At 39.9% G+C, this 13,920-nt stretch overlaps 1 protein-coding gene across 1 annotated transcript in view; it reads right to left on the reverse strand.

Annotated features, from left to right (window-relative positions):
* The window catches only part of SLC39A10 (solute carrier family 39 member 10), a 1,022,483-nt gene that overhangs the window by 94,036 nt on the left and 914,527 nt on the right, over positions 1–13,920 (reverse strand). Inside the window, exon 9 of the mRNA XM_044075065.1 lies at positions 8,006–8,196. Coding sequence (XP_043931000.1) covers positions 8,006–8,196 — 191 coding nt within the window. The remainder of the gene's footprint in view (positions 1–8,005; positions 8,197–13,920) is intronic.

Consider the following 13,920-nt stretch of genomic DNA (forward strand, 5'->3'; position numbering starts at 1 on the left):
GAGGCAGAAAAAAAGGTCCAGTCCTTTTGATAATATCCAAATAGAAAACCTTCTCTATTTATTTGTGTAAGTTTTTTTGGTCGATTGCTTTTGTGAAGAAATTATGTGAACTACTGGAGAAGACAGCCTGGCATCTCTGGCTATCATTAAAATTGGAGAAACCATGTGGTCAACTTTAGGGCTTGTAGATCCAGTAGAGACATCTCAGATGAGTGACTCAGAAAATGAGGAATGGGATCCAACATCCAGGGTGGGTGTAGTAAATGAGACCAACGTAAGGGTAAACTACCTTCTGGGGCAATGAGAATCACCTTGGTCTTGCACCTCATGGCTTTCTGTATGAATTCTGCAAAAAAGGTATTGGTGGAAGTGCACAGAGGAGATCCCCACGGGATCAAGTGTGAACTAGAGCTTCTCTTGGTGACTCTACCTGTGAAGGGATGAGAGCAAAGTAACTGCTACCCTTGTTGTTCAGGTAGGAGGCAAAGAGGTCGCAGCAAAGTTGGTCCCAGTGGTTGAAAATCGCTGTTGCCACTGTTTGAGAAACCACTTGTGAGGTAATAGGTTAGACCTGCTTGACTTGTCCATTAGTACACTCAACATCCCCAGAATGTAGCGATGGGAAGACATCACCCATTGCCAGACTTGCATGGCCTCCCAGGAAGTGGTTATGATTGTGTTCCCCTGTTTGTTGATGTACTACACCACTGACATATTGTCTGGATGGAAATCAGAGAAAGTAGTCCAGGAAAGCCTGCAATGCTGGAAGGATCACTCATCTCCAAGATAATGATGTGAAGTTTGGCCTCCTTAGGGGACCACATTCTTTGAGCCATCTTCCCCTCAAAATGTCCCCCACCTTAGAAGGGAAGCATTAGTGGTGACTGTGGCCTAGGTTGTTGGTGAAAAGAAGGGTCTCCCCTCTGCAACTGACTGAGAGGTTATCCACCACGTTATACGATTTCTGCATACTTGAGTGAGATGGACTTTGGCATGTACAGGATGAAAACTCTATGACCACTGGACTGAACGAGTCCACTGTAACACTCATGTAGTATCTTGCTAGTGGTACTAAAGTGATGGTAGAGTCTATCACACCTAACAAATAAAGACTCCGTCTTGCTTGTGGATGGGGATGTTGAACCACTTAAGAAGCCACCAGCCTTAATGAAAGTACTCTTGCTGTTGAAAGTTTGGCAATTTGATGAATTGTACTGATTTGACATTCTGTGAAATTGTATGTGTTGAGTAGGGGGAAGTTTGCTCTTCGCATGCTCGACAGTTATTCCTAACTGATCTGCAGGACAGAGTAAGAATACCTGGAGCTATAGCAGTAGATCCCTGAAGGTATCAGTTAGGAACCAATCATCAAGATATGGAAGATATGCATCCCTTGCAGTATAGGCATGTTGCTGCCACTGCCATATCTTTGTTAACACCCAGGGAGCTGTAGTGAGACCAAATGGGAGTGAGCTGAATTGATAATGATATGCTCCCAGCTGGAAATGGAGAATTCTTCTGGATTGCCTTTGAATTTTTATATGGTAGTAGACATCTTGGAGATCTGCACAGCACCTCTAATTATCCTTCCTCAAGAAAGGTAATATGGACTGTAATGTGACTATCTGGAATTTCATCTGCTTGACAAATTGATTGAGGTGGCTGAGGTCCCACATTGGGCCTAGGTTCCCTGTCTTCTTTGGAACTAAAAAGAACCTGGAATACACTCCAGATTCTAAATGGTCTGGGAGGGGGGGGGGATCTGCTGTAGGACTCTTTTTTCTAGCAAATTTGAAACTACTGCTGCAAATTCCAACTCATCAGGTGGAGTATTGTGAATCTTTAATCTTTTCTTTGGAGGATACAAAAAAGGGTATGGTATAGCCTCTGGTGATTATCCTCAACACCCAATCTGAAGTAATTTGACAGGCTTGTGAGTTAAGATTAAGCCCTCACAGAGTGTGCCAGAATACAACAGCTGGGTAACCCATCAGGGGTGCTAGCAGGATTTCTCAGTGAAGGGACCATGGAATCCCATATTCTGTAGTACGCCTCTGTGGCAATGTCCATTTGAGTTGCCTCCCCCTCTGCCTTGTGTGTGTGTGTATGTGTGTGTGTGGGGGGGTTCTATATCCAGGACTGTCATGGTGAAAACCCTGCAACTTCCTGAACCACATTTTCTTACCTCCCCATTGATTCCTGGAATAGGATCTGTGTGGAGAAACAGATTCCTACAGCAGACAGGGTTTTATCATCTTGTTTATAGGATCTGTGTGGAGAAACAGATTCCTACAACAGACAGGGTTTTATCATCTTGTTTACTCCTGGTAAATGTCTCTTTAATCTTGGGTCCAAAAAGTGTGGAACTATCAAAAGGGGAATTAAAAAAGCCACCTTAAAGCTTTCTGTGACATCGCATAGCCACATCCAGCCATGGTGAAGCATGGTAATACCTGTACCAGCTGCTCTTGGTGTGCTTTCTTCTGCATTGGATAGTAGCTGCACACCTACATTAGATGTACGTTGTAGGGTAGATATTTGGGTGTCCACTGTTTTTTGGACTTCTGAGGGCAAGTTACCCAAAAGACATTTGGATATCTCCTAGATCAAGTCCCACTGGAAACTTATCAAGTATGCAAGGTAATTCAGCACCCTGAGAGCAATGGTCACTGAATTGCACGTCTGTTTCCCTAATCTGTCCAAAGCTCTTGACTCTCTGTTAGAGGGATGTACAGAAGAACTCTCATCAGAAAGTTCTTTCTTTGTGGCTCCTGCAACCACCATGGTATGATCTTCCTAACTTTTGGGGCTGCTAAAATTCTGTCAGTTTTTTCTAGGAACTGATTGTGTATTATCAAGCTCCTTCCATGCCCTTTGTGCCATAAAATCTAAAAGTGCACCTGGAGGAGAACCACCCAGGACACAGTTGCGCCAGACCCAAAAGCTTTGAGAAACACAGACTCATTTGGAGGAGTTTCAGTGGACCATCCTCCCTCCTGTTTCATCAATTTCAGGATGTCCCCAAATATGACATCTTCCAGGGGGGATCTGGGGGAGCCTTCTCACGTATTCAAATCCGTGTCCTCAGTGACTGACTCAGGAGAGGAGTCTATGTACTTCGTTTACATGTCTGTTTCCTTGGGACATGTTTCCGGGTTCTAGTGAAGACAGATCGGAATCAGACTGGGAACTCAAGTGTCAAGTTATCTCAAAGCCTATGGGTTCCGACTGTCCCTGTCAACCCGAATTAGAGGCATAAGGAACAGATTCTAGTGGATGTCAGGATGAAGCCAAACTCGGTGCATGCACTTGCCTTTTTGGACCAGCCAAGGCCCTTTTTCCACAGTCTCAAAAGTCAATGCTGCAAATGGAGCCCAGGAAGCATTTTCTCTGCCCACTGACTCAGGAAGCCTCACCAATCCAATGACGATTGGCTCTAAGGAGGACCTTGGACCTGAGCCATCAAGCACCAAGGCACTGAGGGGAAGAAATGGCTACTCTGCGTTTTCTTTAGATTTGTTTTCTTTCACTTTTATCGTCTCAGCATTGGGTGAAGCTGATGGAGGTCATGATTCAGAAGACATTATGAAGTTGAAGACCCTTGTCTGTGGGGGGAACCAATTCTTTAATAATTAGTTTTTCCCTCCTACCTTGTACAGTTCTAGAGCCTAACGTAGCACAAATGTAATTTGCCTGAAGATGAGCAGTACTTAAAGTATATACACACAAGGAATGGGGATCTTTTGTCCACAGGCTGAACACTTTTTTTGAATCGTGAAGACTTGTCTGACATCAGAAAAATACGGAAACATTATTAGAAAAAATATATATATAACTATCTATATAAACGTATGCTACTACAATCTAAACCATTTCTAAGAGAAGAAACTGTTATTGTTTTGCTACTAGAAAAAAACACGTGTGTGTGTGTGTGTGAGTGTGTATATATATATATATATATATATATATATATATATATATAAATATATATACACACACACACACTACATTAGCTTAAGTTATAATGTAATAGAACTATCTAGAAAGTTCACACTATAGAAGACAAAAAAAGCTAAAAACTACCAATTATCTAACCTAGATCTAACCAACCACTATCCTATACTATAATAACATTACAGTGTATCTAAATGGAGAAACTGAGCAGGAAAATAAAATCTTTCCATTATCTTGACAGGATTATCAGAGTTCTCGGATAACACGTCTGTATGGAACAGGTGGCAAATGAAATCTGAAGTATTTTGGGCAGAAGAAGGGAACTGTAGGTAAGGGAAGATTTAGAGTCTCAAATCCAAAGCTCAACATTAGATCTGACGTAATGAAATATTTAGGTTAGTTTCAGTTGGGAGTGACTGCATTAGGTTAAGAAGGTTTCTCTGGCTTAAGGAGATTGTTAATGGATAACCACATTTTTGTCTTTCTACAGTGGGAATCCTTTCGTTTTAGATAGCACCTTTTCTTGGCAACACTGATGCAGGATTTTGTCATACTGCTTAGCTGGAAAAAAGATTTGCAGTTGGTCTGTATTTTATTGATACACAGTGTATTGCATATTGTAGCTGTACTTCTTGTAAGCTGTTTGCTAGACAGAGAGCAGGGTTAACTTTTGCACTTCTTCCTACGAGGAGCTTGCTGACTGAATATGCTAAGTAAGTGCTCACTAAATGCACTAATGGCTTATTTGGTGGGAAGAGGCTTTAGAAATGTTCATTATACAAATTTAGTGTGGATACAAAAATGCTCTTGCTAAACCTGGTAAAGTTTCTCATTAGACTACAGGGTGAAGATTTATGAATTTTACAACAATTTTTGAAGGGTGTGATGTTAGTACAAAACCAAGTGTTAATGCTTTAGAGGAGTTTTTTTGGGAATCTCTGTTCTGTGGACAACTAGTGTATGCTAACATCACTTAAGATGATAGTTCCATGGTTATATTAGGATTAGCCCCATAACAAAATATCTTCAATTGCAGGAGGACTGTTGTGATTAGTAGGTGGTACATATGCTGCACCAATATATATGGGTTTGAGCATGTTAAGTTTAACAAGGCTAAATGAGATTTCTGCACCTGAGAATTGTGATCCTATGTCAGGACAGGGAAATATTCAGCTGCATGAAATTTGAGGAGATCATTTGTCCATTGATACTCTCAGGTCCACTTGGATAGATATATAGAATTCTCTAGAAGAATCCTTTACAGCATTTTTTTTTCTATCTTTATAGACTACACTAGGCAGTCTCCAATACATGAATTGCCTGGTAGATCTGCTTGCCACTCCTCTTGTAATCAGAGGTAGCTTTATGGAAAGGGTGAGAAAGGGGATTAAAAACAAGGAGAAACTGACTCTTAACAGCAAGACTATCCCTTTAAGCAGCTATAAAGGAGCTTCCCAATTATTAACTTTAGGTGCCTTCAATGGTCAATGAAGCTATTATTAGAGCAGTGAGGGGAAATTCTAATGCTTAAGTCATATTGTTCACCTGATCACTGGTTTACAGAAACCAGAAGTGCTAATTCTCAATTTACAAAAGATAACATTATAACAATACAAAGGCCTTCCACAGCCTAAGAAAAGCACATATGCTTGGTAGAGATGTGATGATCATAAGACCGCACCTAGAAATGTAAGAAAAGAACAATTAAACCTGGAGGGCTCACAGAGTGCTATGGTTTCTCCAGAATGGAGATTATTAAAAAGAAGTTAAGTACTCACCATAACGTTGCATATGTGTTGTTCATTTTCATTCTTTCTGAACCTGTGGGTCTTGGATCTGACTTGGCTGCTTACCAAAGCTTAGGCTCCAAAGCTCGAGCTCCTCCCCTACTCATAATGCCTCATTTCCCTTGATTACCTCAGATAGAGTTTGCTGCTAACATATTGCATAAGTATATTTATTATAATTAGGTAACTTCAAAGGAGATGGAACAAGGTACAGGAGCTGAAACATGTACTATGGTTCCTAAAAGTGTAACTGTCACGTCTTTCAAAGCCATGGGCAGGGAGAAGGAGGGTGAAAGGTTGAGGAACAATTTCTTGGTGCTGGTGTCAAGAAGACCATAACTATAGTGTTATGTTACTGTGGTTTGAATGGAAGACATGACATGTCACAAAAGATGTCAAAAAATCAAAATATTTTAAAGATGACTAGAACTGCGTCTTCTAGAGCAGATACAAATTCTGATGGAAACCAAAAGGCTGGTTAAGAGAACAGGATGTACAACGACGTCAAGAATTAACTGGCACTGAAGGGATGGAATTTACACATACCACATGTTTAGTAAGCTGGAACTGGCTGGGGAATAGAAATATAAATAAAATAATTTTCATCAGGTGTGGACAAGTGCCAATTACCTATCCTCGCCCTCTTCTGTGCCATCCATCAACGCAGATGCTCCCCCAACAAAAAAAGAGGAGTTGTAAGATATTAAGCCAGGTAGAAAGAGGGAACAAACTGGTGTACAGGGTAGTGTGTGTGTGTGCTATTCAAGCTGGAGGACACAAAAAGACCATAACAAAAACTAGAAAGACACCCATCTTTAACTTAAAACTGACTACAGATTTACGAAAGAACTTAATACAAAGAAGTTAACTGATGCTGATCTGTGAGTTAACAACTAGTTTCCCTGTTTAACTGCCTGGAATGAAAATTTTACTTGTGACCTGTAAGTGCTAGGAGAGACATGTAAGCAGGAAAAAGGCCAGGAGGTGATGGGTAAGTGTACCTAACATGATCACCTGTCCTCAGATTGTGGGGTCGAGCTGCAACTACATGTTACTCCTTTCCTGGCTAAATTCTAAACAGTACAGTTTCTTCCACCTGTGTTTAACTTTAGATCTAATTAATAGTCCATGCTATGATAACTGACACAGTTCTTTAGATTCCGTAAGCTTTTCCCCTCTTTATCTTATGGTCTTTTTTCGCACTACCGAGTCTTTTTACTGATGCTACAATCACTTCACTTATAATGCAGTAACTGTTAAAAAAAGAAAGTTTGTACCTAGTGCTCTCTGGTGTGCACAGACTAGTTATGACTATGTCCCAGCTGATCTGTGCTCAACTAATAAGTGCTGGAGGGGCCAGTCGGGGAATGACGGGAGTGAGTGCCCAATGATAGGTTACTACTTCTGTATTGGGGTGCTGGTGGAGTCCCACAACAAGGGCTGTACTTAGGAGAAAGCCTGTGTCTGTAACTCTTGCACTAGTGATATTGGCGGGAGGGGGACAGGACACTGACATGGTCTACACTTACACAAGCTAGAAGTGGATGTGTGTGAAGGAACATAGTCAAAAAGGTCAGCACAGCAGGCAGTTCACAGTGCTTTCTGTTCTATGGGGTATTAGGAATCCTCAAAACAATCTGCCCCTTCCACTTTCCAAAGACACTGTGGCTTGAAAGATGGAATGGGCTGATAGGAAACTGAAGCCTGATGGTCTGAGGGATGCAAATGATACAGAAAACTATTTAGCAAAACTACAGCTGTTTGTTAAAAAAAAGGCTCATCTACAGCTAAAATACATAGAATATAACAAATAATAAACATGGAAATGCAGTAAGAAGAAAGTGAGCAGGTATACAGTGATACATTTCAGTTTCATAAAATGTCAAGGAAAGACAGCTGTTCATAAACCGTGTTTCAAAAGCAGATAATAATCTGATGTAAAGGCTTAATCAATACCTTATGAAATTGACCATGGATAATAAATCATAAATACACAGCACTGTACATATTACATACATACTTTCCACCCAGTGTTTCTTCTGTAACAGTACCACTCGTCTCATCACCAATTCTCACAAAAATGACTAACTTCAATTTACAGCAGTAAAACACAATAAGAAGAGGATATGACACCACTTCAGTTTAATATACTGAGGTCAGCCAAAGTCAAAGTTGCAGTAAAATGACAAAAAAAATACTGGATAATAAATAAAATGTGTTCTAGCAATATCTTCTTTAAATAAATGAAATCAATAAACTCTTACCATATCTACCAGTGCAACATACAGAAACATCCCAGCAGTAATGGCGAAGATCCAGAGGGTGATGTTGCTTGTATACTGTCCTACAGCTGTTCCTATCAACATACCTACATATGCCATCATAGCAGACAGCAAGTTATATACAATAGCTTGCCTTACTGTCATCCCAGCCTTAAGAAGCACAGCAAAGTCACCTAGAACATGGAAAGATGAATGCACGTTACACAACTCAAGGTACTAATTTTCATCACAGATAATGTCACATTGGTACAGATGTAATGCTAATGTAACAATAATACAGTCTTCAATGGGAAGGAGGCTCAAGTAATGCTTTCAGTTAACACCAAGCTCAGTCAAACAAAATGTATAGCTTACAATCTACTGTGGAAAGCCTACTACCCCCACTTTGACTAGGTACAGTTGATTCCCACATATCAAAATGATTATCTAGTTTCATATTTTAAACTAAGGTGAGAAAAATCCAAATAAATGGCAATAATGAAGTATAAACACAGAGTGCATGCTGGTTTGCAAGAATTCTCTCAAGCTTTCCTGCAAAGGCTTGAAAGCATTATCTGTTTTAAGTTCCAGATACTCATTCTCTTAAATCCAGACCCCAGGCTGACAAAACAAACAGTTTACTTTAGAGTTTTGGATTCAGTTCATAACTTGACGGAAGTTTAAATGACCACTAAGCTTCAGCATGACATTTCTTGAAACTAATCTAATGTACATTTGGCAAACACTATTTCAAAACATGATTCCACAGTGGCTGCATGAAATTATTTTTGAAGTCTGAAGTTCTCCATCTTTTCCCTACTTATTTAGGTGGTAGTATTTTAGGAACATACTGAGAATATTTTTGAAGGAGACTTAAAACAATGTTAATTTAAAATTATAACTGTCTCTCTTTTACTGTATCAAAATTACTGTGACAGTTGTCAAGTTTTAAAATCTTGACCAATGTATGTTCAAACCCAAAATGGTAGTGCATTTCCGGTATTAAAAGACAATATGTTTATCTCCCTTTTTTAACAAGGCAGAACCATAAGTAAATTACATGTACAGTTATGGAAAAATTTCTTGCAATATGCTTCACTGGTCAAGTACTAGGCTAGTTGCCCTTGTAGGCCTAGCTAACTTCCTTTTTGTTCCTGCGTTAACCTATCCTGCATGGAGTTAGAATGGCCTTGCACATCCCATGGTCAATAATTATTTATACAATAACGGCTTGTTACTATTTTAAAATGAGCAAGCTGATTGGACAGCCAAACTAAGATAACTGTTGTAAATTGAGCATATACCAACAGAAAAAAGTCCGGCTGCTTTAGAACCACTGAACGGACCGACTTTTCTATTGGTATATACTGGAGGACTCACCAAAATATGAGAAAAATCAGGTATGTTCTGCAAAACTAAAACAGAAACGTACACAATTGTTCTCATATTTTTCACTGTCCCTGTAAATGTCTGTTTTAACAGTTAAAAAAAAAAAAAAAAAAGGCAGCAACGGAGATTCTGTTTTCTCCATTCGTTTTTGCTGCACTGATACTGTGCAACTGTGAGAATGTAATTCAAATAAGTGAAGACAATGCAGAAGAAAACAGAAGTCCCCACAATCACATTATTTAAGAAAGGTAAGTAATTTCTTAAATAATGTGACTGTATAAAAGCAATAATCCATTCTTGTTTGTAGGTATATCAGGATTTACCCATGGCTGGCTTTGTTTAATCACCTGGGCTTCACCCTTTTAATCAACCACACCAATCATGGGCAAATCCTGGTATACCCACACACAGTCATGGATTATAGCTTTAATATAACACAATGATGGATCTTGAGAGTAGCTATTGCTGTAAATATCTTGGAGGAAATCAGTTACTCAACTGTCCAGAGACTCCTTGTTGGTCTAGTGTCAATGACATCCACATGGAATGTGGGGGTCCTGGGTTCAGTCCTTAGACAAATGTCAGTGTTTTCCTTTCTCACGGAGTTATTAACAGAAAACTAGGTTTACTTGGTTGTTCTGCATTGTATGGTTGTGTGTTCAAAAAAGTCAATGTTGTTTCCAAGTTAAAGAGAAAAAACGGCTCTTGGGGAAACTGGGACCTAAATGTTCCGACTCCTTGATGGTCCAGTGGAACTGACATCCACACAGAATGCCTGGAGTCCTGGGTTCAATCCCAAAGTAAGGGTCAGTGGTTACCATTCTCTGAATTGTTAATGCTAGTTACAAGTAAGTATGGGCATGATTTTTATATATATGAGACATGCCCATGCTTTAAATGGGTAAAACTATGTCTGATAAAATCCTTCTTAGTAGGATGAAAGTGCTTAGTATTGAGTTGTTACGTCAAAATACAGCAGCAAAATCACACTACTAAGAAAGTGGGCTCACTGGAACTCTTTTCCTGCATGCTTATAGTATGTATATGTATACGTATATGTGTATGTATGTGTATTACTAAATTTAATCTAAGCAGTGAAAACGTCAACTACAAAAAATGAACAAGAGAGTCTACAGCTAAATGCACACACTCACAAACAAAACCTAGGAGCATGCAAAAGAAAATACAGTTTTGTAAGTTGCACTTACCATAACAGTAGATGTTCAGATTCTTCACTGTTGCAATAGCCTATAGTATAGTAGTTTGAGTTATATCCTGCCAATCTTCAAAATCCCCTGGCTCCCCTCCACACATACAACCAGGCTACTGTGTCTTGAGTTCCACAGGGAGAAAACAGCAGCCTGGGTGCCAGTTTCATCAGAACTTTCTTGCCCACCCCCCCACAAAAAAGGGAGAGATTACACTTGTTGTGAAACTTCTCAAAAAAGTTAGGAGCACAACTTTTATCTCACGAATGTAATTAGATACAGAAAAAAGCTGGATGGAGGGAGGGTAGACAATTCCATTATCTACTGCTATGGTTAAGTGCAGCTTACACGACTATACTATGTTCATTATTCTCACTGCTGCAGCAGTCTATAGCTATTTGGGTAGATTACCATAGCTTATCCATCCTGGTAGGAGGAAGGATTAGGATCCGTGTGCCCCTGGAGTATGGTGCTTTCAAAGCCTGTTCTGGGCCTGGAGAAGGAATCCAGTTTGTAATGCTTTTGTAAAACCATGTCAGAGGACCAAGCAGCTGCTTTTTGAATGCTTCTAGAGTCCATCCCTTTCAATATGCCATTGAAGAAGACAAGGCTGTTTTAGAATGTGTCTTGATTCTGCCTGGAATAGATCTGACATGGTGGTTATAACAAAAAGGAATAGCAAGAGAGACCACCAACTTAAAATAGTTTGTTATGACAATGGGTACCCTTTCTTTGTCCCATCACAGGTGACAAATAGCTGTTTAGCTTTCCTGAAGAACATTGTTCTGTCAAGATAACACCCAACTTGCCTGTGAACTTCTATAGTGTAGATGATCCATTCTCCCTGGATAGAAAACAGACAGATTTATGCACTGGTTCGCAGTAAACTCTGAAACAACTTTTTGCATGAATGAAGGATTTGTTCTCAAAGTAACACTGTCTTTATGGGAAAGCAAATAGGGTTCATCCACTATGAGAGCTTGCAACTCAGATACTCTTCTTGTACAAGCCAGAGCAATAAGTAACACAGTCTTTCAAGTTATGAACTGTAAATCAGCCAGATGAGCTGGTTCAAAGGGATTGAAAGTTAAATTTTCCTGCACAAAGTAAAGATCCCAAGTAGGTGCCACCTGTTTTCTAGATCTTATATGTAAACTCACCTTCAAGATCTGCTTGACTAAAGACACGGAAGAAAGGGGAGGATCTATGGGCAGACATATGGAAATGGATGAAAGATTAACCTTGATAAAGGAATAAGACAGGCCAGAGAATAGTAATTCACTCAAATATTTAAGAAACAAAATGTATGTACTTTTTATAACGATAGATCTGTGGTGTCTGCTTCTATCCTCCCTCAACAGATGGGTCTTCAGATCTTACCTTGCATCTGACTTTGGACAGTCTTACCTTGCATCTGACTTTGGACAGTCAAAACTTCGATCCCAAGCTCAGGCTCCTCCCTTACTCATAACCCCCTACAAAGCCCAACATTACCTCTGAGTTTGTCAGAGAGAAAAACATTTTGTAGTAAAATGCAATAACAACAATGCTTATAAAAGATTATCCAATAGATTATGAATGCTCAGAAACTGATCTGGAGCTGCACTTGAAAGGCCTTTTGAACAGGCCAGTCTGGTCAACTAAGATAAAAGACCAACAAGTTCCATAATCAGGGAGATAGGTGGGAGGGAAGTTGAAGAAGGATGGAAGCAGACAAGACATATATCATTATGGTAAGTACATAACTTTCGTATCTGATGTCTCTTCCATACATTCCTCAACAAACAGAAGAGTCACCAGATATATAAACCTTGGTCGGATTCATGAAAGGATATTCTAGAGGATGGCTGAACCAAAAGTTACCTTGCATCTATAAAGTGAATCCAATTTATAATGGGATACAAAGGTATGAAGGTTAGACCAAGTGGCTGCAGCAAATGTCATCAGCAGATGCCATGGAAAAAAGTCTGTATAGGTTGCTACAGACCTAGTAGACTCAGCTTTGACAGGCTCAGTTAAAGGTATGCCTTTTTCTTTGTATACACGAATCATGCAAACACACACCCATCTGAATAAGGTGACTTTGGAAACTCCATGACCCAGTTTATCGCCTGAAAAAGACAACAAAAAAGTTGATCAGAATTTCCTGAATTATTTTGTATAGTGAATGTTAAAAATGAAGCTGCCTATCCAATAAAGAAAATTTTGGGAAGAAAATTGGGAGAATAATGTTTTGATTTAAGTTTGTTTTGGTAGCTACTTTTGGTAAAAGGGAAGGACTGTCTTGAAGAGAAACTCTGTCCTTACGTAAAATAATGTATGGTGGTTTTACATGAAAGGACCTGGAGTTCTAATACTCTCTTTGTGGAAGTAACTGGCACCAAAAACAATGTTTTCCATGAAATTAAATGGAGCTCTGCCTTGGCTGCAAGTTCAAATGGTGGCTGAATCAGTGCTTCAAGTAAAATAGTAATATCCAAAGGAGGAGTAGGATCTCTAACAGGAGGGCTGAGAAGAAAGGTACCCATCAGAAAGGCCTTAGATAATTTTAGATAAGCAATGGGGGGACTGATTCTCACCAAGGTGAAAAGTGGAAATAGCTGATAACTGGACTTTGACAATGGAATAGCTGGAACATTTTTGAAACACACTAGCTAGAAAATCTAACACCAGTGAAAGAGATGCTGAAAATGGGTATACATTTAATTCCACAGCTCAAAGAGATAACATGTTCCACTTGCTTTTGTAAATCTTTCTCATAGACGATTCATAGATCTCTAAGGAAGTAAGAATATGGATAACTTGGGACGAAAGCCTGGACTGACTAGCCATCACTGGAAATGGAGAAACCAAGCCATTGACTTCAGGGCTTGAATTCCAGAAGATGCAGGTCAGATGAGTAAAAAAATGAGATCCTGGCTGGGATCCAGCACCCATGCAGGGTGTTGCAGATGAGGCCGCAAGCAGAGCAACCAAACTTGTCGAGGTCAAAATGTGGGCAATGAGGATCACTGTGATCTTCCTCTATAGTGCTCGCTAGAGAAATTTTGGGACAACAGGAGTCAGAGGAAAGGCCAAAATGGGGGAGGGCAAATGTGGATCAGAGCATCCCTAGATGACTGAACCTCTGGGGGGCATAAGGATAAAGAACCTGCTCCAGTTGGTGTTTGGGCAGAAGCAAAAAGAGTGCAGCACTGCTGGCCCCAGCGATGAAAAATTTGCTCTGCCACCTTTTGGTTGAGAGACCACTCGTGAAGCAGGGAGACAGATCTGCTCAATCTGTCTGTTACAACAGTGGACTTTCACGGAATCTACACAGCT

The sequence above is a fragment of the Protopterus annectens genome, chromosome 6.part0 (genome assembly GCF_019279795.1).
Source record: "Protopterus annectens isolate FY-2018-M chromosome 6.part0, PAN1.0, whole genome shotgun sequence".
Taxonomy (NCBI): domain Eukaryota; kingdom Metazoa; phylum Chordata; order Ceratodontiformes; family Protopteridae; genus Protopterus; species Protopterus annectens.